The sequence below is a fragment of the Lepidochelys olivacea genome (assembly GCF_965140295.1).
Source record: "Lepidochelys olivacea isolate rLepOli2 genome assembly, chromosome: 4".
Lineage (NCBI taxonomy): Eukaryota > Metazoa > Chordata > Testudines > Cheloniidae > Lepidochelys > Lepidochelys olivacea.
In genome coordinates, this window is record NC_140414.1 from 141,404,544 (window position 1) to 141,431,231 (window position 26,688).

The following is a 26,688-nucleotide window of genomic DNA, read 5'->3' on the forward strand; positions in this document are numbered from 1 at the left end:
TTTTTAGTGGGATATCACGATAAAGCACAAATCCAAGATCCTAGGCATGAAATATTGTCTCCTCAAATGTGCACCTTCAAAAGTAGCTTAATTCAAATTTTGAACGCAGATCACTGCATGATCTAAGTTAGCAATATTACACTTAAAGAGCTAATGCAATTTTTCTAAGTAGTTACTTATTTTTCCACATATCTGGGAAGATTTCCTTCTTTGCAGAAGAGGTGACAAGGACTCTGGTCCACAGTGGAGAACTAGCAGCTGAATCTCTTGAATGGTACAGTCCTTCATATGTACCAATACAGCTGAAGAGGTTTAAAGGTTCTGGATTCTCTCATCCGATGTTCGAACATCATTTTTGTCTATGACTAGATTGCTGAGGCTGGAATTTCTTGAATAGAAGTTCTAAAAATACATTATTTTACAACAAACCCGATGGAATTTAGTGCTTCATACTGCAATGTAGCTAACAACACTGCCTTTCGTAAATAAAACAAATGGCCTGATCTCATGAAAAACCCACGCACTCTCAATTCCCAGTTATTTCTCAAGTACAGACACGGTGGGACCAATCCTGCAAGGTGAAGAGCACCTCCTGTGAGCACTCAGCTCATAGATTGCATTGGGAGTTAAAGGGGCACACAGTACCGTGCAGGTGATGTCTGCAGATTGCAGGATGAAGCCCTAAGACAACTCCCACCCATCCCACAGCTCTGCTACTGCACCTTAATTCTGAACTATTTCAGCTCAGGATTGCTAATCATGTCAAACTATCAGACTCGTGTGGATTTTGTATGCCGTGATCAAAAAATATCCACCAGGACCTATATAAGACCAAAGAGCTTTCATTTGAGATCCACTGCAAATATGAACCCAAACATAATGAGGCAGATGCATTAATTTACTAAATCCTAAAAAGAATAAGTTATTTAAAAGGTTCTGGAGCAGATTCCCCAACTGGTGTAAACCGATATCAAGTGGAGCTATGACAATTTACACTAGCTGAGAATCTATCCCTGTATTCGCCAGAAATTTTATTCAATTTTTCCTGCTGTGAACCAGGTTTCTACATATAGTGGAGCTATTCAGCAGAAAAGCCATATTACCATTTTCCAGAAAACTCTCCACAGCAGCAACACTGGTTAACATCAGGGTAAGATGCAGTAGCTTTTAAGGAAGGAACTGCTTCCAACCCCCTGCAGTGAAATTATACTGAAATACCTAGTGTCATCCATAGAGGAGGGAGAGCATTTACACCCTCCCAGTGGACATTCTGTTCAGATTAGTAGCCCAAGACTATAGCTCCAAGGATGTGAGGGACCCTGGAACCTGACAATTATTCCAGACAAAAGGCTGGTTTATAAGCCACGTGCTTGTTTCAAATATAGCTCTTTTAAGGGTAGCCTACTGCCAATGTTGTTTAACCTATTGTGCATGGAAGGAATGTTCTCTCACACAGTATCTTCTAGTTTAACATCTTGAAAGGTCAATGTCTTCAAGAATCTGAAACCATGGCAATGAAGTGTTTGGATTCTGCAGGAATGCGCACACCAGGGAAACAAAGAGAGAAAGAGAGAGAGAGTAATGCTGATGTGGAAAGAAGATTGGATTTTCCTCCTGAGTCTGGATTATGTTATTAACTAGCTGACAACAAACATCTACAGAATATTAAGTTATACAGAACAGCCTGAATATATCAGGAATAGCATTATTATAATTTTTGGTAAAGTTACATACAATTCTTTAAAAAAAAAAAAAAAAAAAAGTAACACACTAGTTATAAATATTCTTAAATTTACTCTTAGTGGATTTCAAGTGAGATATCTGCTGCACGTTGCTAAAACTACATTGTAAGGGTTTGACCCTCACATCCAGAGGAGTTTCTGGTCGGCTTATAAGGAGTCACCAGGGTGCAGATGGCAGGAAGTTGCTACACACTTTTACAGAAAGCAAGACCCAAAAAAGATAGAGAAACAAGAAATAAGGACTAAAAAACAGTGACTGTCTTGCCAGAAAATAAGCCATTACTGATTGTAGGATGATGTTTTTACAGGCCACTATAATGTTCAGAAGAGGGCAAAAAACAAGGACTTTCAGAAAAAGGTCAGTTTTTATATTTCTGGGTTCTGTTTTGATAATTTTCATATATAAACAATACACTATTCAATACTATCACAAATACTTCAAGTCTTTCAATCCCATACATATAAACATTGCAAGTGAAATATAAAATAGTTAACAATGTAGACACTTGGCATTTTACAAAAGAAGTCTTTTGAGAACAGGATAGCCTAAGTCTCACATTAAACTATCTCCATCTCGCACCTTCCCACACTATCTCAACACGTGTAGCAGATAATAAAAACTGCAGAAATAATATTTCTTATTATTAACTAATCTACATTAAGATTCAGGATTAACTTTAACTGTTTACAAAAAATTCATTTGTCCTTTTCTTTTCCTCAATGATTAGGTCATGTACAATTACTGTAATAGTCACTTAGCAGATGCTTTAAAAAAATCTAAACAAATGTGGGAGTTCCAATAGGGTAGAATCTCCTGCACCTTATGTCCAATGTACAGGATCTGTAATGACTCAGGTTGAATTCAAAAGCTCCAGAAAAGCACCAACTGCTCCAAAATAACCCTATAAAGCAAAAGGCAGAGTTTCTATTAGATTCAAGGTTTAAATATGTTTGACACAAATACTGGGAAAGGAATATTAAAAATATTTATACCGTTTTAAAATACTGGTTATAAAAGAAAACAGAAGAAAACTATTCCTAACTACTGTATGTAAACTTATTACAACTCCTAGTTATACTGTTTATACAAGGAAACAATTTTTTTTTTTAAATTACATTGTTAGATATGCAGGTGAAAAGTTTTCAAAAGTAGATGTTGGCAAGCTATTACAAAGTTAGCAATAAAGTAGACAAAGTTTGCATTTTTAACTTCTGAAACAATAAATGTTACATGGATAGAGTCCTAGAACTGGAAGTTCTGTAATAACTGTGGCTATAGTAACAAAAGCATAGAACTGGCTGCAAAACATATGTTGCCAATGCCAAGAAACTCAACATTGGTATGCTATAATCAGATAATTTTAAATAAAAAGGTCTTCAGTTTTGACAAGGCACAATGGATTTAAACAGTAACTTCACCTCATGTTCCAAGAAAAGCGCTTTCAACTGCCCCTTGGACCAATAATCCAAAGCATATGCTAGAAGCCTCATTGAGATTGTATTGATCCGCAAGAAATTGCCAACAAAAACCACCCGATTAATGTTCTGCAAACATAAAAAAAAGATAGGAGAATCTTTAAGCTGAATTCAATTTCATCTTCACAACAACAAAAAGGCTATCACACTGAAGGAGAATCCATATATTACACTTCTCACATTTAATTATGAGGATACATGAAGCTTTTCAAATATGGCTTCGAACAGAGCAGTAAAAGTCAGCTAAAAGCCAAGTTAAAGTTGCCAGTATTTGTTAAACTGAGTAAAGTCTGGATACTGAACTTCACAGCACTCCAAATATCCATGCTCTTAATAGTGATTCCTTTGTTCACACCAAGGGAGAAAGCAGATATGCAAGAAAGGACAGTTAGATGGAGGATGGTTGCCTTGAGTGAGGGAAGGGGTGTCTGGGGCTGAGAAGAGACTCATGATGTATTTGCAGCTTTCTGTATTTAGATCCTCATTAGGAAAACTCCAATCAAATCCAACAGAACAGAATTGCAACTGGGAAAGAATGAAGTACCAAGCAGACTGGGGTCTTGCAGCAGTGTAGTGGAACAAGAGGAACTAGAGTGGGTGAAATCAAGAGGCAAGTTCAGGTGTTCAAGATACTGGAAGAGAGGAGACAGAGAATGCACTGAAGGGGAGAGGATGAACAGTGATTGCTTAAAAGCATCAAATAGGATCTCAAAAATACATCCAAATATAAAAGGGGTTGATAAAGTTTATGTTAAAAGCACAGCATCCAGCTTATTTCAGGGTAGGTTCTTTTCCGGAGTCCCTTTCACACCCCTTTATATCCACTCTCTAGACCAGTGGCGGGCAAACTTTCTGACCTGAGGGCCGCATCAGGTTTCGGAAATTGTACAGAGGGCCGGGTAGGGGAGGCTGTGCCTCCCCAAACAGCCAGGCGTGGCCCGGCCCTCCTCCATCCCCCCCCCAGCTTCTTGCCCTCTGACAGCCCCCCCCCCGGGACTCCTGCCCCATCCAACCCCCCCGTTCCCTGTCAGCCCCCCCAGGACCCCTGCCTCATCCACCCCCCCCTTACTGTCCCCTGACTGCCCCTGAAACCCCCACCCCTTGACTGCCCCCCACCACCCCAACCAACCTCTCCTCTCATTCCTGACTGCCCCCCCGGGACCCCTGCCCCATCATAGAATCATAGAATATCAGGGTTGGAAGGGACCCCAGAAGGTCATCTAGTCCAACCCCCTGCTCAAAGCAGGACCAATTCCCAGTTAAATCATCCCAGCCAGGGCTTTGTCAAGCCTGACCTTAAAAACCTCTAAGGAAGGAGATTCTACCACCTCCCTAGGTAACGCATTCCAGTGTTTCACCACCCTCTTAGTGAAAAAGTTTTTCCTAATATCCAATCTAAACCTCCCCCACTGCAACTTGAGACCATTACTCCTCGTTCTGTCATCTGCTACCATTGAGAACAGTCTAGAGCCATCCTCTTTGGAACCCCCTTTCAGGTAGTTGAAAGCAGCTATCAAATCCCCCCTCATTCTTCTCTTCTGCAGGCTAAACAATCCCAGCTCCCTCAGCCTCTCTTCATAAGTCATGTGTTCCAGTCCCCTAATCATTTTTGTTGCCCTTCGCTGGACTTTCTCCAATTTATCCACATCCTTCTTGAAGTGTGGGGCCCAAAACTGGACACAGTACTCCAGATGAGGCCTCACCAATGTCGAATAGAGGGGAACGATCACGTCCCTCGATCTGCTCGCTATGCCCCTACTTATACATCCCAAAATGCCATTGGCCTTCTTGGCAACAAGGGCACACTGCTGACTCATATCCAGCTTCTCGTCCACTGTCACCCCTAGGTCCTTTTCTGCAGAACTGCTGCCTAGCCATTCGGTCCCTAGTCTGTAGCTGTGCATTGGGTTCTTCCGTCCTAAGTGCAGGACCCTGCACTTATCCTTATTGAACCTCATCAGATTCCTTTTGGCCCAATCTTCTAATTGGTCTAGGTCCTTCTGTATCCTATCCCTCCCCTCCAGCGTATCTACCACTCCTCCCAGTTTAGTATCATCCGCAAATTTGCTGAGAGTGCAATCCACACCATCCTCCAGATCATTTATGAAGATATTGAATAAAACCGGCCCCAGGACCGACCCTTGGGGCACTCCACTTGATACCGGCTGCCAACTAGACATGGAGCCATTGATCACTACCCGTTGAGCCCGACAATTTAGCCAGCTTTCTACCCACCTTATAGTGCATTCATCCAGCCCATACTTCCTTAACTTGCTGACAAGAATACTATGGGAGACCGTATCAAAAGCTTTGCTAAAGTCAAGAAACAATACATCCACTGCTTTCCCTTCATCCACAGAACCAGTAATCTCATCATAAAAGGCGATTAGATTAGTCAGGCATGACCTTCCCTTGGTGAATCCATGCTGGCTGTTCCTGATCACTTTCCTCTCATGCAAGTGCTTCAGGATTGATTCTTTGAGGACCTGCTCCATGATTTTTCCAGGGAAAAATCCAACCATCCCTTCTTCCTGTTCACTGACTGCCCCTGGATCCCCTGCCCCTGACTGCCCCCCACCCCATCCAACCCCCCACCTCCTTCCTGACTGCCCCCTCCGGGACCCCTGCCCCATCCAACCATCCCTTCTCCCTGTTCACCGACTGCCCCCCCACCTCATCCAACCCCCCACCTCCTTCCTGACTGGCGCCCCGGGACCCCTGCCCCATCCAACCATCCCTTCTTCCTGTTCACTGACTGCCCCTGGATCCCCTGCCCCTGACTGCCCCCCACCCCATCCAACCCCCCACCTCCTTCCTGACTGCCCCCTCCCGGGACCCCTGCCCCCATTCAACCCCCTGCCCTCTGACTGCCCTGACTCCTATCCACGCCCCCACCCCCTGACCACCACCCCGAACTCCCCTGCCCTCTATTCAACCCCTCCCCCCTGCCCCCTTCTGCGCTGCCTGGAGCGCCAGTGGCTGGTGGCACTACAGCTGCGCCACCCGGCTGGAGCCAGCCACCCAGTGCGCAGCACCGAGCACCGGGCCAGGCTGGGCTCTGCAGCTGCGCTGCCCCAGGAGCTCGCAGCCCGCCGCCCAGAGCATTGCACCGGCAGCGCAGTGAGCTGAGGCTGCGGGGGAGGGGGAACAGCCGGGGAGGGGGAACAGCCGGGGGCGAGCCTCTGGGGCCAGGAGCCGGGCTGGAGGGTCCTGCGGGCCGGATGTGGTCCGCGGGCCGTAGTTTGCCCACCTCTGCTCTAGACCCTGAGTTGCAGCCATATGTTTTCTGGCTAATGAGTCTGAACCCCTTGTGGAATAACAATGCCAGTCCTTCAGCTGGCTAGAGCAGCATTTCTGAAACTGGGGTCCACGGGTCGCGCTGAGAAACTGCTCCCCCTCCCTCCCAGGTGCGCCTCCAGCACGCTGGGGAACAGGCTTACCTATCCTGACTCCCTGATGCGGCGGGCACGTCCCTGCAGCCTCTGGGGCGGGGGCCAGAGGGGTCTCCATGCACTGTCCCCACCCTGAGTGCTGACTCTGCAGCTCCCACTGGCCAGGAACTGAGGCCAATAGGAGCTGCCGGGGCAGTGCCTGCGGACAGGGGCAGCACGCGGAGACCCCCTGGCCTCCTGCCTAGGAGCCGCAGCGAGAGGGATGTGCTGGTCGCTTTTGGGAGCGACCCGAGGTAAGTGCCGCACGCCTCAGCCCCTCCTATACTCCAACCCCAGCCCAGAGCCCTCACCCAAACTCCCTCCCAGAGCCCGCACCCCCTCCTGCACCCCACCCTGGTGAAAGTGAGTGAGGGTGGGGGAGAGGGAGCGACGGAGGGAGGGGGGATGGAGTGAGCATGGAGCTGGGACTCGGAGAAAGGGTGGGGCGGGGCAGGGCCCCAGGGAAGGAGCAGGGCAAGGGCTGAGCCGGGAGGCTTGGGGGTCCCCGAAAAAATTTAAATCAAAATGGGGGTCCTGTTTGCTAAATTTTGAGAACCACTGGGCTAGAGGGATGCTGTTGAACAATGAAGGGTACTCCTCTTCCCGCACTCCCTTTGGTCCTGCAAACTAAAAGTGCAAGTATGCTTCCTGCACACCCACTACCAGCTTGAAGATCAAGAAACCAATAATCAGAACAATCCAAATGTTTAAGTGACCTTAGGCAGTGAAATGGATACATCATCACTGATTCTGCAGAATGACATTCTGGGTTTAAACAATCTCCACCCACGTTTTAATAACTATACTCTTGAAAAAAAGATGTTTTCCCTACTTGGCGCAGGGAGTTCTGCAGCTTCTTGATCCTTCAATCAATAAAGAAATGTAAGGTTCCAAAGTGACTGAAGCATCATGACTGAGCACCATCTCTGGTCCTTCAAACCTGTTCTTCCATGTATTCTTCTGTGACGGAATGCACTCCTGTAGTCACACCCTACATATCATTGTAAATAATCTTTATACAAAATATGCTTTGTCAGGTATCATTTGAAAACTAGTAACTCACTGGTCAATAATATCATGGTGATGTGTGTGTAGACATATTACATATAAAGTTATGAACATAAAACTGAAATTATGACTGAAATGTGTTTACCAGACAACTCTGGGAAGGGGGTAAACCTGTTTCTCAAAGACAAAGGATAAGCTGACGCCTCTAGCCAGGTGTCTTCAAAGCTGATTGGCAATCACAAGTCAAGTGGCCATTCTTTGGCAATGGAGCGGGCAGGAACAGATCTAGCTGCATTTTAACCAACAACATAGAACCTTTTTCATCACAACACTCTCTATCCTCACAGTGGGAAGAACTTTATCTAGGGGTAACTCTCAGGAAAATGCACTTCTCAAGGGTAACTGGATTATAAGAGGGAGGGGCAAAATCACCCCATGATTTCTCTCTCTCCCTTGCTCTCTTTCACCTAAGAGACAAAAGAACCAGCCTTTGGACTTTGGGAAAGGTTATGACCTGAGAAACTGGTTAGCCCTGTTGCTAGGAACATGTGGTAAGGATTTTACCTTGAACCACTTGAATCCACTGGTGTGGATTGTACCCCAGAATGTGACACCTTCCCATGGTGTTCTCCACTCCAATGAATTCACCACATCTTCCTGTACCTGAATTGTTCAGTGCCTTGTCTGCATTAGATTCTATATTCATGGAGGAAGGGGGGAGTGGGTGAGGGGGGACGAGAGGGAGGGAAATGAACATACCATGGGCAGGGCTGTTTTTGGCTGCCATTTTAGATAGTGCCTTGTACATTTATTGCCCTTGCACTAGTGCAGAATAGTAACTGTATGCTGATAAGAACTATGAAAGTTATAAGTATGCTTCAAACTGCTGGACTCAATCCTGTTCAAACAGCCCTAAAATAAAGTGAAGAACAGGTCTCAGTTCTTTCATAGCCCTGTACAATGCTGCTTGACATGAATGCAACAAGGCAGCACTGTAAAGAAGCTGAAAGCACAGAGCTCAGAGAGACAACCCCACTAAGGCCCATGAGCGTTGTATTAGCTTAAAAATGCAAGAGTAACTAGAACAAATGACATACAGAAGGTCCTCTTTCAGCAGGTATAGTTCTCTTTTCACTGATGCACTTAGTTTGGATTCCTAGCAGGGACAAGATATGATAATTTTGTGCCTGATAAGAAACAGGATAATGCTTATCACTTTCTACCTGCAGTTCCAGGAGACTAAAACACATTGCTATTCCACAGTTCCCTCAACTCTCCCAGAAAAGCAATTTACCTCCTGAATAATAAGGGAAATTGACTGGACCAATAAATGACAACTCATCATGTTATTATTATTATTATTTTTTACAAGGCTTTGAATTGTAGAGCTATTATTTGACTAGACCATATGGGCCCCTAGACCATATGGGGAAGGGAAATCTAGGGTTACAATTTAAACTAGAGCATCTGGACAGGTATGCATGAAGGTGCTTCTACAGAATTGAAAACAAGCTACTGCAGACTGGTGGCACACGTGAGTAATTGATTTACATGTGTGTCTCAGAAAAAAAAAAAAAAAAAAAAAGAGGTTATATGCTGTTTTCCATATTTCTCAATACCTCATTAAGTGCACACATCCGTGCTATGGAGCCAATGTTATTGGTGATGGTTATTAAAGTTGCTCTTGCCAGGTCCTCTTTACTGACAGACTCTCTCTTCTCCTTGCTCATCATATTCCCAAAGCTGTGCAGAAAATTATAGAGTTAAGTGTCCATTTACAGAAAACTATGCAGTATCAGAACGCATGTAGCAATGTCGCAATTCCAAAATGAATGCACAATACCATTTTTAATGGAATTATGTAAAATTCAAATCATGTAGTTACAGCCTCTATTACGTAAACCCAGTAACAATGAATCACAATTAATGTTGGTCTAAAATAGACTTATGTTATTGTGATGGGGTATAAACCCCACACTGGTACTGAGAGGGTTAACAAGAGCCTGAGAGCTCAATTCAAGATTAACTAGGTGAATTAGGAGGTCCACTGGAAACGAGTCAGGTTTCCTTAAAAGGACAGAGAAAGATCAGTTAGAAAGAGATCCAGAATGGGAGACTGGTCCAACTGAAGTGAAGCAAGAGAATCAGGAAAAACCACAGAAGGAGAGGTTTCAGAGAGGTAGCCATGTTAGTCTGTATCAGCAAAAAGAACGAGGAGTACTTGTGGCACCTTAGAGACAAACAAATTTGAGCATAAGCTTTCGTGGGCTAAAACCCACTTCACTGGATGCATGCAGTGGAAAATACAGCAGGAAGATTACACACACACACACACACACATATACAGAGAACATGAAAAAATGGGTGTTGCCATACACACTATAACGAGAGACATCAATTAAGGTGTGCTATTAACAGCAGGAGAAAAAAACCTTTTGTAGTGATAATCAGGATGGCCCATTTCCAACAGTTGACAAGAAGGTGTGTGTAACAGTAGAGGGGGAAATAGTTTTTTACTTTGTGTAATGACCCATCCACTCCCAGTCTTTATTCAAGACTAATTTAATGGTGTCCAGTTTGCAAATTAATTCCAATTCAGCAGTTTCTCATTGGGGTCTGTTTTTGAAGTTTTTTTGTTGTAATATTGTGACTTTTAGGTCTGTAATCAAGTGACCAGGGAGACTGAAGTGTTCTCCGACTGGTTTTTGAGAGTTAGCTCCTATGGTGGATTTCAAAACAGACAAGACTCCAGGAGGAAGTCCTTGGGTGTTGGTGTTCATTTGAGGAGCACAGTATTGGGGCAGACTGGGAAGGACTAAAGTTCAAGTCTGGGAAGGGCAGAAATGGTTTACGTTTGTCCTTTTGGTTTGGGATTTGTTGGACAATTCCAGGGGCCACAGCCCTGAAGGAAGGGTGAAGTCCAAGACCTCAGGGATCCCGAGAGGAACATAGGTGAACAGGGAGCCCAGAAACTGACTTGTGGGGAGGCCTGTAGATGTCCAAGGTAAGAAGTAGCCCAGGGTGGAAGAATGGGGCTTGAGTAGACAGACCTTGCCTGCTTAATGCAGCGTCCCTAGAATGGAACCCAGAGAAGAGGAAAGGCCTGGATTCCCCTTCTGACCACCAGAAAAAGTAGTGCAAAGACCCCAGAGACCAGGGAGTGGAAGGACTACTGAGTCAGAACTTGAGGTCATGGGACTATTGTTTGTTGGACTTTTAGTGCCACTCCTTCCAGGGTAACCAAAAGTTACATGAGTTACAAGAGGTAGCACACCAATGCAGGGCTGGAGAGGTTGTCAGTAGGGTGTGCTAGAGAGGAGAGCCTACTATGCTATGCCCAGCCATGGGGGTGCATGAATGGTGAGTTTACTCTCCACAGTGCCAGTTCTACAAAAAAAAACTAGAGGTGCTAAAAATATACCCTTGCTGCCCCAGTTTTTCATTCAGGCACATTATATGCATCCTCAAAAACCCAAGGTATATCCTTACCTGGATGCTACAGCCCAGCCTGGCAGTCCAAATCTCTCATAATCCCCTCCATAGATGTCCCGCACCAGTTTATCCACTTTCGTGCTGTCTCCAAGGGATGCCATTTCAAGAGCCTCTTCAAAGGTGGAGCAGCCAGTAAGAAGACAGCAGAGACCAAAAAATGTTCCTCCTCCAAGACTAACAAAACAAAACAGAATCGATATTTTCTACCTCTCACTTTGAGGAGAGGGAGAAAAAAGGGCTTGTTTTTGTTTTTTAATTAAGTTATGTAGCTAAACTCCTCTGAATACCAAAAATTAGCTGTGCTGCCCAAGCATTTTTTCATTTCCTTCTCATTGGAAATCTAGAAAGAGTAATTAGATTTATGTCTCCTTTCTTACCACATTTAAATCTGCCTCCTTCGGGTAACTTCACAGCCCACAGATAAACCCACAGCTTAGCATCCTTCCCCAGAGTTACTGCTTAAACGAGAAGTGGGTTTTCTCCGCTTACAATATTCATGACACAGTGTTGAACAAACAGCTGTGTACAATGTAAGATGTCAACCTGCAATGAGCTCCATGAATCTGCAGGTATGCCCATATGGAATTCACTGCAGAAATTGGGTCTAATTGTTCAAAGCCTGGAAAAAGTACGTTCTGCTGAATAATTGCATACACATGCTGGCAAAGATGTATAACAAAACTGTCCTTCCTGAGGTGCACTGTGCAATCCTTGTCTGTACTTTTTTTGTAAACAACAATATTCCTTAAGTCCACGAAAGTTCACATGCACAGATCTCTTTGGCTCTGCTGTACAATAGGTGGCTATATTATTCTTTCAGACCTGACTAGAACTGTGAACACCATCCCATCATTCATAAAGGGCAGAACATCTTTTAAAAGAAGTTAGAATCCAAACCCTGAATACTGGAATTAAAGTGATCACATTAAAAATTCATCTATTTGAGCATACCTGGGTTGTTTCCAAAATATGATTTACACTCCTCTGATGAAAAAAAAAAAATTAGTTTCTTGCAGTAGCAGACAGGTGACCAGGTCAAGAACTGGCCTTTCTGAAGAGGCGGACTGTGGTAAGTAGAAGATTGTGAAATGCCATCCAGACCACAAAAAAGACCTTTGCTTACTGGGGGTGGGAATGAGGAGGTACTATATTATGGTGAAACAAAGTTCTGTCAGATAAGAGTAATTTTTAAAGCAACTTGTCCATGAAGATGTGATCTATCTTTTACCACGAGTAAATTCCAAGCTCCAAGACTATGCTCTTAAACAGGGGTTCTCACACTGGGGGTCGGGATCTCTCAGGGGGTCACAAGGTTATTACATGGGGGGGCGGTCAGGAGCTGTTAGCCTCCACCCCAAGCCCCGCTTTGCCTCCAGCATTTATATTAGTGTTATAAATTAAAAACAATTTTTTATATATTTAAGGGGGGGGTCGCACTCCAAGGCTTGCTATGTGAAAGGAGTCACCACTACAAATGAGAACCACTGCTCTTAAAGGTAATCACATTATTTATAGATCTTACCTGGTCCCAGTTACCCGCTTATAATTGTCTTTGGAATACACAGCCAAGATGCTGACCCCTGAGCCAATGTTCACCAAGAGGAGAGGATATGGATTCTCCAAGTTGAATGGGAGCTTCTGACATTTTTGAGAATCAGTTGGGTTTTCAAAGTAGTAGCACTCTGAATGTCCATTGAATCCAACTGAGTCAATGTACAAAACACCTTTAATAAGGCAGTCAAGTTCATCTAGTTTGCGAAGTTGAAGGTCACCCATCTGTTAAAGGAAATAAAATTATGAAAGAGCTGAAGAGATCTAATGTTTTTATACTCAGGGCTAGAAAAATGCACTCACCAGTGCATTCAGTACCCCTCCTTGCTCTGAATTGCGGCAGAAGGAGTGGAGTACAGATCACAAGAGAGTTCCTGCTCTCCCACATATATCTGTATTGTGCGGAGTGGAATGCTCCCTGTGCTATTTAAGTTTAGTGCTTGACAATTTGTAACGAGGTTCATGCACATCCTCACCCCATTGGGTAGGAAGTAATAGAAGTCCTGAGCAAATGCCAATGGAAAGATTCCCCCTAACTTCAATGGGGTTTTGGATCAGGCCCAGAGTGCCACACAACATCTGGAAAAGTTAAGGGGTCAAGGGTAAAAGAGAAAATGCTGACTTCCTCACTAAAGCCAGGAGAGAGCAGCATGATAATCTTTTCATTGCACCAAACCCCCATACAGTTCGGCTGTGTGATAAATATATTGTAGAACCTGGGCTTGAAAAAGTTAACATACAATCAAGCTATAAATATATTATCTACACATATATTCCGCTTATAATGAAACACACCTTCTTATGATGAATCTAGACCAGCAAGTCACTTGCAGTTAATTTACCACTTAATTCAACAGAATCTTAACCAAATCACAGCAATATAAGTTATAAATGAACCTTAATCAACCAGGCAAGTACGAAACAAATATTAAGTTCATGAATAGACAGCAATGGAAAAAATAAAGTTAAGGTAGGTAGCAGAGCTGACTTAATTCTAATGACTATTCAAGTCTTGTAAAGGCATATTTCATGGAAATTAAAATGAATAATTCTGGAGTCACAGCAAAGCTGCACAATCTTAAAATAGTAAGTATCTGTGTTTACAGAGATGGGCTTATTTCTAGCTCATATTAAACTTGAGCTCAATTTAGGACACTAGACTTTTCAGAGGCTAAGTCAGAGACTGAAATTACTTTCAGCCTTTATCTTACAATCTTTCAAGTTACATGAGACTTCACTACCGTATCCTAAGTGTATAGAAACCAAAAATGCATACTGTGCGAAAGTCCTGCTCAAATTTGTAAGCTCCACCTCCCGTGGCACATAAGGTAGTGTGGAGACTTGAGAAGTGTTTTTCGCTGCCCATTTGAATAAAAGCAGGCATGTCATGAGTAGGAAAGCGTATAAAGTGCAGATTGCCTTTACGTCCACACAGGGTAAGGTCCTTTAGTTCCAGGTGCACATCCCGAATGCCTGTAGATCCATAGGCTACATTTGAGGTCAGGTATTTTCGGATACTTTTAAGATTTTCCACTTCCTCCTCCTCCTCCTCAGCAGTGATGTCTTTTGGTTCAAAATAAACAAGCTTGACCAAGGTCCCGCCAACATCCAAGCCAAACCAAGGAAAGACTAAGATGAAAAAAAAAAAAAAACAACACATACTATGTCTTAATTTCTGCAGAACAAAGATGTTAAATTGTACAGAGAACCAATTTGTTAATAAACAATTTCATGCCATGCAGTTTCCAAAAAATTCCACAAAATGCCTATGAATCGCTAGACCTACCTTCACAGTCCCAGTAACCATCCCAAACTCACCAAGAAATCTTATCTATAGTCAGGAACTCAGATATGCTCTGAGGAGAAAGTCCAGGGTACACACCTTAACACACTTAAAAATGCCTTCACCAAACAAGCACACTCTACCAGAGAAGTAGATTGTATCATGGAACAGGCCACTCAAATACCCCAAGACAACCCGCTTGGAGACAAAACCCCCTCCATCCGCATACCCGTAGTCATCACCGATCACATAATATTGGAACCTATACAGAGTATCATTAAACAATTACGATCCATACTTAGAATCATAGAACCATAGAGCCAGAAGAGACCACAAGAATCGTCTAGTCTAACCCTGTGCCAAAATATCTGATGGGGACCATATCCTGAAAGAAATCTTTCCTGAACTCCTTCTTCTGGCCTTCAAACAACCCCCCAACCTCATCATCAGAAGCAAGCTCCCCACAGGCCAGGACACACCACCTCAAAGCAGCACCAGAAAAACAGGTGTAAAATTAGTAGACATATCTCCACTGCCACAATGATCCACACACCCCCAACATACCTTTCAAGATCCATGGATCCTACACATGCCTATCACAAAACGTGGTGTGCCTCATTCAGTGCATTAAATGCCCTAATAATTATGTGGGTGAAACAAGACAATCACTACACAAAGGGCCTGTCTACACCTGAAATGCTACAGCAGCATTGCTGTAGAGTGTCAGTGTAGACACCACCTATGCTGATGGGAGGGGTTCTCCCATCAGAGTAGGACTGTCAGCAGTCTACCTCCCTGAGCAGCGGTAGCTAGTGCATGGAAGAATTCTTCATTCAACCTAGTGCTGTCTACACTGGAGGTTAGGTTGGCTTAACTACGCCCCCCAGGAGTGTGGATTTTTCATATCCGAGTGATGTAGTTACACTGACTTAATTTTCTAGTGTAGACCAGGCCAAAAACACCGTATCACCTGTGAGTGAACACTTTTCACAAAGCACTCTATATCTGACTTCTCAGTTCTCATCCTAAAAGGAAACCTGCAAGAGATGAGCCTGGGAGCTTAAATTCATAACTGTTAGATACTAAAAATCGTGGACTGAATAGAAACACTTGGATTTATGGCTTATTACAACAATCAATAACAGACTGGCTCTCAGCTTTTTTTTTTTTTTTCTTTTCTCCTTTCCCCCTATGACTGAAGAGGTGTTAACTGGCCACTTCACCTTGAATGGTCTCTTGAAATGTGTTAACTACTTATGTTAAACAAGCTGTTCTACCTTGTATTTAGCGGTGACACCGAGGGTATGTCTACACTGGCCGAGTTACATCGCCGGCACTTACAGCGCCACTCAGAGAGTACTGAAGGGAAACCGCTTTTGTGTGTTCACACTGTCAGCTGCCTGCGCAATAGCGTGTTCGCACTCGCGGCATTTGCAGCGGTATTCGGAGCGGTGCACTCTGGGCAGCTATCCCACAGAGAATCTATTCCTCTTCCCCCGCTAAGAGTTGTGGGAAAGCAGAGGGGGTCACGCGGCATCCTGGGTCCTGTCCCAATGTCCCGTGATGCATTACTTTGCATCCCAGCAATCTCTGTGCTTCTGTCTGCATTTGGCACCATCTTTCAATGGTTTGTGTACTGCATGCTCTGCCTCTTTGGTTTGCAGGAATGGATCCCGCACTGGTGACCAATATGCTGCTCGCTCTCACTAACGTGTCACGAGTGGCAGTGGAGGTATTCCTTAAACTACAAAGGCAAGAGGAGTGCGACATTGATCTCACCAGGCATAGTAGCTACGACACGAGATTGGTTGTGGCATTCAGAGAGGTGCCGATTATAGTGGAAAGCCACTTTTGGGTTCGGGAAACAAGCACTGAGTGGCGGGATCACATTGTCATGCACGTCTGGGATGATGAGCACTGGCTGTAGAACTTTCGGATGAGGAACGCCACATTCATAAGACTGTGAGGAGCTCGCCCCAGCCCTGCAGCACAAGGACATGAGAAGGAGAGCTGCCCTGCCACTGGAGAAGCGCGCGGTGATTGCACTATGGAAGCTGGCTACTCCAGACTGCTACCCATCAGTCACTAACCAGTGCGGAGTGCGAAAGTTGACTGTTGGACGCATGTTGATAGAAGTGTGCAGGGCCATTAATCGCATGCTGCTCTGAAAGACCGTGACTCTGGGCAAGTGCATGACATTGTCGATGGCTTTGTACAAATGGGCTTCCCTAACTGCAGGGGGGGCGATAGATGGCAGGCATATTCCAATTCTGGCACCAGACCACCTAGCACATTAATTGGAAGGGGTGTTTCTAGCGGTTCTCCAGGCGCTTGTGGATAACCGTGAGCATTTCACAGACATTAACGCAGACTTGTCCGGAAAGGTGCATGACGCATGCATCTTTTGGAACACTGGCCTGTTCAGGAAGTTGCAAGCGGGGACTCTCTTCCCAGACCAGAAGATCACCGTAGGGGAAGTCGAAATGCCCATTGTGATCCTGGGAGACCCTGCTTACCCCTTAATGCTGTGGCTTATGAAGCCATAGACGGGGTACTTTGACAGCAGCAAGGAGCAGTTCAACAGGCTGAGCAAGTGCAGAATGACTGTTGACTGTGCATTTGACCATTTAAAGGCCTACTGGCACTGCCTATATTGGAGGCTGGACCTGGCTGCTGACAATATTCCTATGCTTATAGCCGCATGCTGTACGCTCCATAATATTTGTGAAGGGAAGGGTGAAAGCTTCACTCAGGGCTGGACCACTGAGGCTCAACACCTGGAGGCTGAATTTCAACAGCCAGAGACCAGGGCTATTAGACAGACGCAGCGCAGGACCACAAGCATCAGGAATGCTTTGAGGCAGCAATTTGAAGCTGAAAGCCACTAATATGTGTTGCTATGCTCGGGAGGGCAGTGCTTGTAATTCTAGGAGATGATTGTGATTGGTACAGACGATGCACTATGAAGATTTAAGAAAATTGCCTGTTGCTTTGCAAGGCTCTGTTTGCTTTCAATTAATGAAATAAAGATTGCTTTCAAACCAAAACAATTCTTTTATTAAAAAACAACCGGAGGAGAGAGAGAAACAAACAAAAATACATCAGCATTGAGGAGGATGGGGAACGGGAGGGTCCCAGGAGGAGGTGGGGTCCTGGGACAGTTAAAGATTGGTGTATGTTTAGGTATCCTATCCAACCTTCTCCTTTGGAGCACAGTGCAGCAGGTACTGCACTGCAGCAGGATTAAACTGCAGAGGGCCGGGTGTTGAGTGCAGTGGGTACTGGAGTCCCCAATGCTGGACTATGACGGGGGAGGAGTGGAATGACGCGGGTACAGATTGGAGCCAGGAGGTTGATAACTGTGTGTTGGTTGGGTCTGGGGGGTACATAGGAAAAAGTTTTGCGACAGCAGCTGCAGGGGAGGGCAGGTGGGTGCAGAGCTGCTCAGTTTGCAGTGCTAGTAGCACCTGGAGCGTGTCCACTTGGCGCTCCATAATGTTTAAGAGCTGCTCCGTGGCTTCATTCTGGCGCGCCACGTTCTCCTTTCAGTCCCTCTTCTTGCTGTCCTGCCACTCCTTCAATTCTTGTTTTTCGGCTGCGGAGTGCATCATGACATCATGCAGAAAGTCCTCTTTAGTTCTTGGTGGCCGCTTTCTAATTCCGCCAACATTTTACAGAAGCAGTATTGTTTGCAACACAGAGACCACTGATTCAGTTATTTAAAACACAGCCACTATTCATGTACCTATCACTAACTGGCTGACCCCAGGCCAGCACACGTGAGCCACAAGACCCTCAAAATGGTGAGTAATCGCAGGGGAAATTAGTATTCCAGGACCATACTGTACACTGGGCACATAGCTCTTGGGGAGAGTCAGCACTGTAGGGAATGGGCCTTATAATCATTACTGTCCCCACATTTTCCCCAGGCTGTGTTAATTATGGAAGATATCTCACTGCTGAGGGTGAGCAGGGAATCAAGGGAGGTTCTTCTCCAAGACTGCAACTTCCACCCTGGCTCTTATGCGGCTCACCTGTGTGCAGCAATGGTCCCCCCCATTCCCCTGTGACAGCAGAGTAACGAGGAAAAGTTACCCTTAATGGGGCAAGAAACAAAGCAGCTCTGCCAAAGAACCTGCGGCAGCAGATTGCCCAGTATCTCCATGAATGTTTTGTGGAGATCTGAGGCAGATTCCCGTGAAGTGAGGGAGGCAATTAACACCCCGCTCCATCACTCAGACTAGGCACATGGTGGTACATGCATCATACAGACACAATCCTGCTTTCTGCAACCCTCCTGCCCTAAACATCTAACTGTTACAGAATAACTCCATGCGTGGACAAGCCTTAAGTAACCATGTGTTATTCTCATAGTAACTCTTGCCCTACTCCTGTCCTCTTCAGCCGCAAGTCAAATCAAAACTTAAAGTGCGAGCTCTTTGGGGCAAGGAACATGTAATGCTTTTATTTGTTCTGAAAAGCATATAGCAGTTCTGGACATTATGGAATCTGAACCTGGTAGAGTGCATACATTTTCTGTTTTCTTGTTTATAAAAACTACAGAAGTGTCTGATGAAAAATCAGGTGGATAAAAATCAATGATTTTTTTAAAAAATCAAAACAATCAGATTTTTTTATTTAAATCAGATTTTTTGATAAAATGCTTTTGGAGGAAAAAAACTTATCTAAAGATAGTTTTAATTAAGATACATTATAGCTCAAAGATATCTCATCATGGAACAGGGATTATAAATTCTAATTCTATAGTATGAGGCTATACATTTATGTAAGGTTTAAGAAAAGTTTTGTAAATGAGTTTCAATAGTTCATGGATTAGGGACCCAATTTTATGGGGTTCAAAGGGCTTCTGTAAAGATTATTTAGATTAATCTTTCCATCTACCTAATGGGACTCAGTGCTCAGTCTAGAAGATACCATCAGAGATGCTTAGTTTCACAGTTCTCAAACTGTGAATTTGTGTCTCCAGAGATAACATGCTTGTTAACAGCAAAAATGTTTCTAAATAAATAAAAATAAAATATACAGAGGTGAGAAATAACAGACCTCAACCCTACTGTCCCTCTCCAAAATTTGTGTACACAGAGTCAATCCCTTACCTCTCTCTAAAAGTACAAAGTTTCAAAAAAAGTTCAATGAATAGAAGATTGTTGGGGGCGAATAGATCTGGATAAGGAGAAGAAGTCTGGAGATAAACATGAGAAGGGAGGGACAGGCAGTAGAAACAAAAGTGAAACTGTTTGAGCGCCACATTCCAGAAGTCTTGAGGTCTTTCTGAGTGTAGCTTTCATTGGTTTGAGATCTACCATACCATTCTCTCACTAGAAGGGCAAACCTATAATGGCAGCAGGCCAGAAAAGAGAGCTAGTTTGGGAATATTTTAATGAAGTTCCTCTACCTGGGGGTAAGACAGGCATGCGTGCAAAATGCAAACACTGCGACAAAGAAATGCAAGGCCTGGCTGCCCGAATGAAAACAACATCATGAGACAGCTGGGTTGAAGATGATGAAAGTAACATGTCTGAACATGCAGGATCTTCAGGTTGGTAAACTTTTTTATTCCATACTTCTTTCTTAAGGACTGCCTGTCTTCCTTCTGGACTATTATTGCATTGTCATGTTTGAGCAAAAAATATAGTTGTTACTCTATGCTACTATCATTTTAGATGCAGTTGTGATAAAAAATAACTAGTTGAAAGATGCAGATTTTCCTTTTACAATTTCACCTTTAAGGTAATACTGTCAGTGAATGCAATGAGTAATACTGAATGAGCAGTATGGGAATAATAATTAAATAACTGTATTGACTTATTTTGTTTAGGAGAATACATCCTCAACATACAGGATTCGGAAGACTAGCCACCTTCAAGAGCACCATCATTTTCTACAGTTTCAGCAAAAAGAAAAAGAGGACTTGTGGCACCTTAGAGACAAAGGTGCCATAAGTCCTCCTTTTCATTTTGCGGATACAGACTTACACGGCTGCTACTCTGAAACCTATAGTTTCAGAGTTATCTGCCAATGATAGTGTTTCAGTCACATCATGTATTTCACATACCCACAGGATATCACCTGAAGCGCAAAAAAGAAAAAAAATCTCCATCATCCAGAAACAACCATAGATAAGTTTGTGATAAGAACCAGCAGATTACAAAAAGAGGTAACTGATGACAAAATTGCCTGATTTGTTTATGCAACAAGCTCTCCTTTCCGTATGATTGAGAACCCACACTTCATTAACATGGTTCAGTCATTAAGACCAGGATACAGTCCACCCAACAGCAGGTGTGACAGGCAAATTGCTGCATAAAAGTGTATGAAAGAGAAATTGAGCAGTGTGCAAAAGGTCTAGAGGGTGAAATTGTTAACTTGAGTCTTGATGGGCAGAGCAATGTCCACAATGATCTTGTTGTATGTGCTTGTGTGACAACAGAAGAAGGGAATGTCTTCCTTACAGTAACAATTGATACATCAGGAAATGCACACACAGAAGAATACTTACAAGAAGTAGCAGTAAAAGCTATAACACACCGTGAAAAAAAATTCTGATGTCTAGTATGCAGCTTGGTCACAGACAATGCTACAAATGTATCCAAGATAAGAAGAAATTTAGAAGTGAGTCCCAAGCTAACAACATACAGTTTCAGTGCTCATTTGATGCACCTCCTAGCCAAAGACTTCATTGTTCCAAAAAATAAAGGCTAATGTTGTTGAAATTTCAAAATACTGCCGTAACAACCACTTGGCAGCAGCTGCTCTGAAAAAAAGTGGGAGGAACCAAGCTAACTCTCCCACAAGACCGGCAATGGAACTCAGTAGTGGACTGTTTTGAACACTATATCAAGAACTAGCCTAATCTGATGACAGTTTGTGAACTAAATCGTGAAAGAATAGATGGTACTGTCACAGCCAAAGTTCTCAACATTGGGCTTAAGAGAAATGTTGAACACAGGCTGAGTACCCTGAAGCCTATTTCTGTAGCCTTGAACAAAATGCAGGGAAACAGCTGTTTTACTGCTGATGCTGTTGAAATTTGGAAGGAACTGAGATCTTAAAAAGAGAAATATGCAATGACAGAGTTAAATTACAAGCATTAAAAAAAACGAATGGGACAATGGGGGTTGGACTAGATGACCTTCTGGGGTCCCTTCCAACCCTGATATTCTATGAAGCACTATCTCCAGCTTATTTTCTTGCAAATATTCTTAATACTTGGTACCAGGGTCAAACCTTAACTGCTGAAGAAGAGGAGTTGGCTAGGACATGGACATCCAGCAATCATCCCTCCATACTGCCAACTACAATAAACTTCAGAGCTAAAGGTGAACCATTCAAGAAATGTTTCAGAGTAGCAGCCGTGTTAGTCTGTATTTGCAAAAAGAAAAGGATTACTTGTGGCACCTTAGAGACTAACCAATTTATTTGAGCATAAGCTTTCGTGAGCTACAGCTCACTTCATCGGATGCATACCGTGGAAAGTGTAGAAGATCTTTTTATACACACAAAGCATGAAAAAAATACCTCCCCCACCCCAGTCTCCTGCTGGTAATAGCTTATCGAAAGTGATCACTCTCCTTACAATGTGTATGATAATCAAGCTGGGCCATTTCCAGCACAAATCCAGGTTTTCTCACCCCCACCCCCCCCACAAACCCACTACGTCCACCTCTAAATTGTGAAGAATATGTATTTAGGTTATAACCACCAACAAGAATGCACTTTTCTGTAGTAATCCATGATTAAATCGAGTCTTCCTGACTAGTGACTACTGATCATGATTTAAATCAAAATTGATTTAAATCAAATCCACCCTGTGAAAAATGGTGATATAATCACAGATCTCAAAGAGTTATGAAGCTCAAACTGTACTTTTAGACTGATCTTTAAGGTATGAAACAATTATAGTAAGAGCTAAGAAGAAGTTTAGCCTACAGAGCACTGGAAACTTACAGATGACAGCTAAATGTAGAACAGCATCTCTCTACTTACTCTAAAATATTCCGTATTAAATCTTAACCACCTTGTACCATTATGGAAATTATACAACTGAGACAATTTTTTATTAAACACATGTTTAATAAAAAGTTGTACTAAATCTACACTTCTTCACCTCTCTAAAATGGAGCTTCATCAGTAATTAACATTTTATATAAAATTTCAAATCATAAAAGGTAATTAAATCAGGACTTAAATTTAAGACAACAAAATAACTACCAAAATATTTTATTTTTACCTCCAGTTATTTACATTACTTTCTGTTCTAAATGTTATGTGTAGTTTAGATCTTTGGCTGGATTTGATCAAATATACAGTATTTGAAAGGCTGAAAGATACAGAAGCCCTTTCACAGAAATCAGACAACGAGACCAGAACACCTAGGACAAGAGTTGGGTGAAATTTTTCTACCAAAACTTTTTTCTGGCAAAGAATGTAGATTCTGAAACATTTCAAGAATCTACACCAATTTCACTGAATTGTTTAATAAAAAACTAAATAAATAAAAACAAGAGCAAAAATCAAAACATTTAATTTCACCATTTTCAAAATGAAATGTTTAGATTTTTAAAATTTGGAACAACTTTCTTTAGAAATTTAAAAAAGTTTTAAAAAATGCTCAAATTTGAAACTTTTTGTGACCCAAAATTCTTTTTTCCTCCAAATACTTCATTCCACAATGCTCTCCAGCTAGACACACACCATGCACCCTATTCCCTACTGGGGAACTATTGATGTTTCCTCTTCTATTTTCTATGTCAGTACATTTATATGAAAGGAAAATATCTGTACACAGGACTAATAATCCCAGTGCTGCTCTCAGAGCATATGCAAAGTATTTTCGTGCAGTTGTTCGTAGTGTCTACAAAGACAAGTGGATTCTATCCTTGTTCAATCTATTTCTGTTAACAGAAACAACACTCATTACTGCATAGATTCCATGAATCATTTGGATCTAGTCATCATCGGTTTTATATCCTACACTTGAGGGAAAACGTTGTCTATTCATGTCCAGGTCATTTGGCATATCTTCTCCTACAGTCTTATCAAAATAGATATGATATTGATACCCTCTTTCTTCATCTGGGCTATTTACTACATTACCTACTACCAAAAATGTACTTACTGAACTGTGTGGAGAAAAGGTTCTTTTAACTGTGCCATAGTCCTGTAAGTGTGCAAGTACGAGGAAAATAAATAAGTTATCTCTGGATCAATTTTCACATGTACATTGGCATTGTGCACATGCAAATACAGAGAGTAAGGCCCCCCCCACTAAATACTTTTTGAATTGGCACTAATTTTAGATTTTGATATTAGTTCAAGAGCAGCCAGAGATCTCATAGGAACCCTGTTTCACATAAATTTCCAGGAACATCTTTTTATTCCACAAAGCAACATACAGAAAGGAACAAAGATCATCAACTTTAACGACAAAGCCACTGGAATCCTTTCTTACTTGAAGAAGCAGGCTCATCTACTAGTGTAATGTATATGGAGGCCAAGACAAACTTCAAGGTCAAAAGGATTATTTGCCAAATACCAGCGCCAGATAAGTGGGAGCTAAACTAGGACAGTCTTTGATCATCTGCCCATTAAGTGGTTCTCTCATTTAGACTTACTTGTAACATAAAACAAGAGGGTACCAGTACTATACTCTTGCCAATGCGATCACTGAACACAGATGATGGACACACATTCTACTTGTGAAAGGATCTACTCGTGAATGTCTTTCCCTTATTTCTTAAATCATCAATGATCTGGAAAATAAGTCTAGACAGACTACCTGTAATTGTAAGTACACCACGCTGGTCTCTCAGGCTGCAGATCCCAAGGTTTATAAAGATACCCAAGATTCAATCCTCAACCCTCAGGAATATTAACCCAACATTTCTAGACCCAGCCATCTCACATCTTCTGTTTCACTGGGATTCTCCTGTGAGGCATATGATGAAACTGACATTTCAACCTTGTTTTGTAGCTCTCCAAAGCCTTTTCAATTCCCTAATGGAAGCTTCACCATATTTGGTTTTTTACATAAATTAGGAGAGTAAACTTGGTGAATTAAAGAACCCCATTTCAATGCTTCTTTTAAAAAGATGATCCTTAGTCCAGGTACTAACTTTCTAAACATAAAAAGGTGCCCTTATTTTTGCTCTAAGTCTAAATCTACTTTGAATGTGAAATGGGCTTTAATGTCTATGAACACTAGATCAAAGAGTGAAGAAAGTTATATTTGTTCCTTTATGGGGATCTTAAATGATTGAAGGTCTTCAATACTCAATCTTCTCAATGGATCAAGAAAAGGAGGACTTGTGGCACCTTAGAGACTAACAAATTTATTTGAGCATAAGCTTTCATGAGCTACAGCTCACTTCGCTCATTAAAGCTTATGCTCAATAAATTTGTTGGTGCCACAAGTCCTTCTTTTCTTTTTGCGGATACAGACTAACACGGCTGTTACTCTGGAACCTGACAATGGATCAAGTTATACACTAAGCATGCAAAGCATCCAATAAGATCCCCCCCTCAAGGCAAAATCTGCAAAGGACTCTCTAAAGCCATAGCTGGGAATAATAGAGCTTTATACTATTCAGTATGCCCCCTTAAGATCTGCAATTCCTTCAAACACTATAAGACTGTCTCTCCTCAGCCAATGCAACCTTTGACTCCTTCAGGATCCCTCAAACTAAGCAAGCAAATAAAGTCTCAAATTACAAAAATGAACAAAAAATTTTCCATTTTAATTTCTCCTGGGGCAATTTGAGATAAATGTTTTGTATTTACTTTCTTTCCCACTTTGGAATTTGGTATTTGCTGCTTGCTATTTCCCATTAAAGATATCCACACAAGTGCATGCTCATATATCATGAAGAAAAAATTAGTTTCCTTACCTGTAATTATAATGATGGATACCCTTTGTTATGGCTATTACTTTCCTATATATAAAATATAGAAAGTATCAACAGGTTCCTAATAAAGGGATAATTTCTTTCGTCTTATACTTTGGAATTCTTTCTAATGTCTTCTACTCAACTATGCAGTTTCAGCTTTGGAAGTCATTTCCTGACACAACTGCGTTGCTGCAGCAGTTCTGCACAATTTGAACTTGAAGTGAGGAAGGAGGAGGGGAAGCCTAGGATGCTCACATTGTGTGAAACTGGCACTGAGTAGTACTCCCTAGAAATCAGCATAAATAACATCCAGACCAGTGGATGCTTTCTATTATGAAAAATAAATTTCATATGTTAGAGCCACCTCAACAGCAGCTGCTCCATGCCCTGCTAAGATGAAGGCAGTGTTCCTTTTTCCAGCTTCCTCATTCTACATGCCATTTCTAACACAACATTTCTAAAACATGTTTTTTCTGATCTCATTTGCGCCTTACCCACCCTACCTAGTTCCCCCTTCAGCCCTGAGCAGCTCTCCCCCATCACCATGGCTCAAGCCCTGACGTGTACGGCTCCCTGTGCGCCTCGTTCATTCCCCATCCAGGTTCTAGCTCCACCTTTCGCCACTCCCTTCCTAACCCCTCCTACTTCTACCCATCTACTTCTCCTCCCCCCCCCCTTACTTCAACCTCCCCCCACCCAGCTCTACTTCCACCTGCCCCATTCTTCTCCAGCTCTGCCCCTGCCCGCCCAGCCTCATCTACCCCGCCCCCACCTCTCCCCAGCCCCGCCCCCTGCCCCGCCCCAGCATCACCTCCGCCCCAGCTGCCCCCCACCCCGCATCACTTACGCTGGCGGCTCTTGCGGAGGGAGTCGAGGCGCTGGCGGGTCACGGAACCGCCCCGCTCGCGGGGGTGGGGCCCGGCCCCGCTGTCAGCGTCGGCCCCGGCCCCGCTGTTGCTGCGCCGCCGCCGCGAAAGGACGGGCTCCCGCCGCCGCTTCTCCTCCGGGCCGCTCGTCGTCGACGCCGCCTCGGCGCTGCCACCGCCATTCTGCAGCGGCTCCATCCGCAGCGCGGCCCGGCCGCTCGCCTCAGCAGCAGCCGCCACCGCCGCAGCCAACAGCGGCACTGCGCCGGCGCTAAGTGGCCCCGAGCGTGCCCCTTCCTGGGGGGGAGGTGGGACAGTCCTACAGATTGTGCCAATCGCCAGCTTCAGGGGCCAGAGCGACAAGAGAACTGACCAATAGAAATGGGACATGGCCAACGAGGTGGGAAAACGGCCCATCGATTAACCTCGTCC

General features: G+C 43.4%; 1 protein-coding gene across 4 annotated transcripts; it reads right to left on the bottom strand.

The window, feature by feature from the left end:
• Nucleotides 1-1,749: 1,749 nt before the first annotated feature.
• PANK2 (pantothenate kinase 2) lies at nucleotides 1,750-26,688 on the bottom strand. Of its 4 annotated transcripts, none has more exons than XM_084627314.1 (7): nucleotides 26,238-26,688; nucleotides 13,977-14,329; nucleotides 12,672-12,925; nucleotides 11,147-11,323; nucleotides 9,277-9,400; nucleotides 3,162-3,287; nucleotides 1,750-2,644 (listed from the first exon to the last, which is right to left on the bottom strand). In XM_084627314.1, the coding sequence occupies exons 1-7, from the start codon at nucleotides 26,671-26,673 to the stop codon at nucleotides 2,594-2,596; spliced, it is 1,521 nt and encodes a 506-aa protein (XP_084483440.1). In that variant the 5' UTR covers nucleotides 26,674-26,688; the 3' UTR covers nucleotides 1,750-2,593. The 4 variants fall into 4 exon arrangements, 3 of the variants coding, with proteins under 3 accessions (XP_084483440.1, XP_084483442.1, XP_084483441.1); XR_014711470.1 differs by lacking the exon at nucleotides 1,750-2,644 and adding an exon at nucleotides 7,482-7,640; XM_084627316.1 differs by lacking the exon at nucleotides 13,977-14,329 and having other exon boundaries at nucleotides 1,756-2,644; nucleotides 26,238-26,353.

Excerpts from the sequence above, each read along its gene's own strand:
- PANK2 (XM_084627314.1), bottom strand. The coding sequence starts at position 26,673 with ATGGGCCGTTTTCCCACCTCGTTGGCCATGTCCCATTTCTATTGGTCA. Across the intron at positions 12,926-13,976 it reads TTGAGCAGGACTTTCGCACA|ATGGGTGACCTTCAACTTCG; the intron begins GTATGCATTTTT and ends TTCCTTTAACAG. Across the intron at positions 11,324-12,671 it reads AAGCGGGTAACTGGGACCAG|TCTTGGAGGAGGAACATTTT; the intron begins GTAAGATCTATA and ends TTGTTTTGTTAG.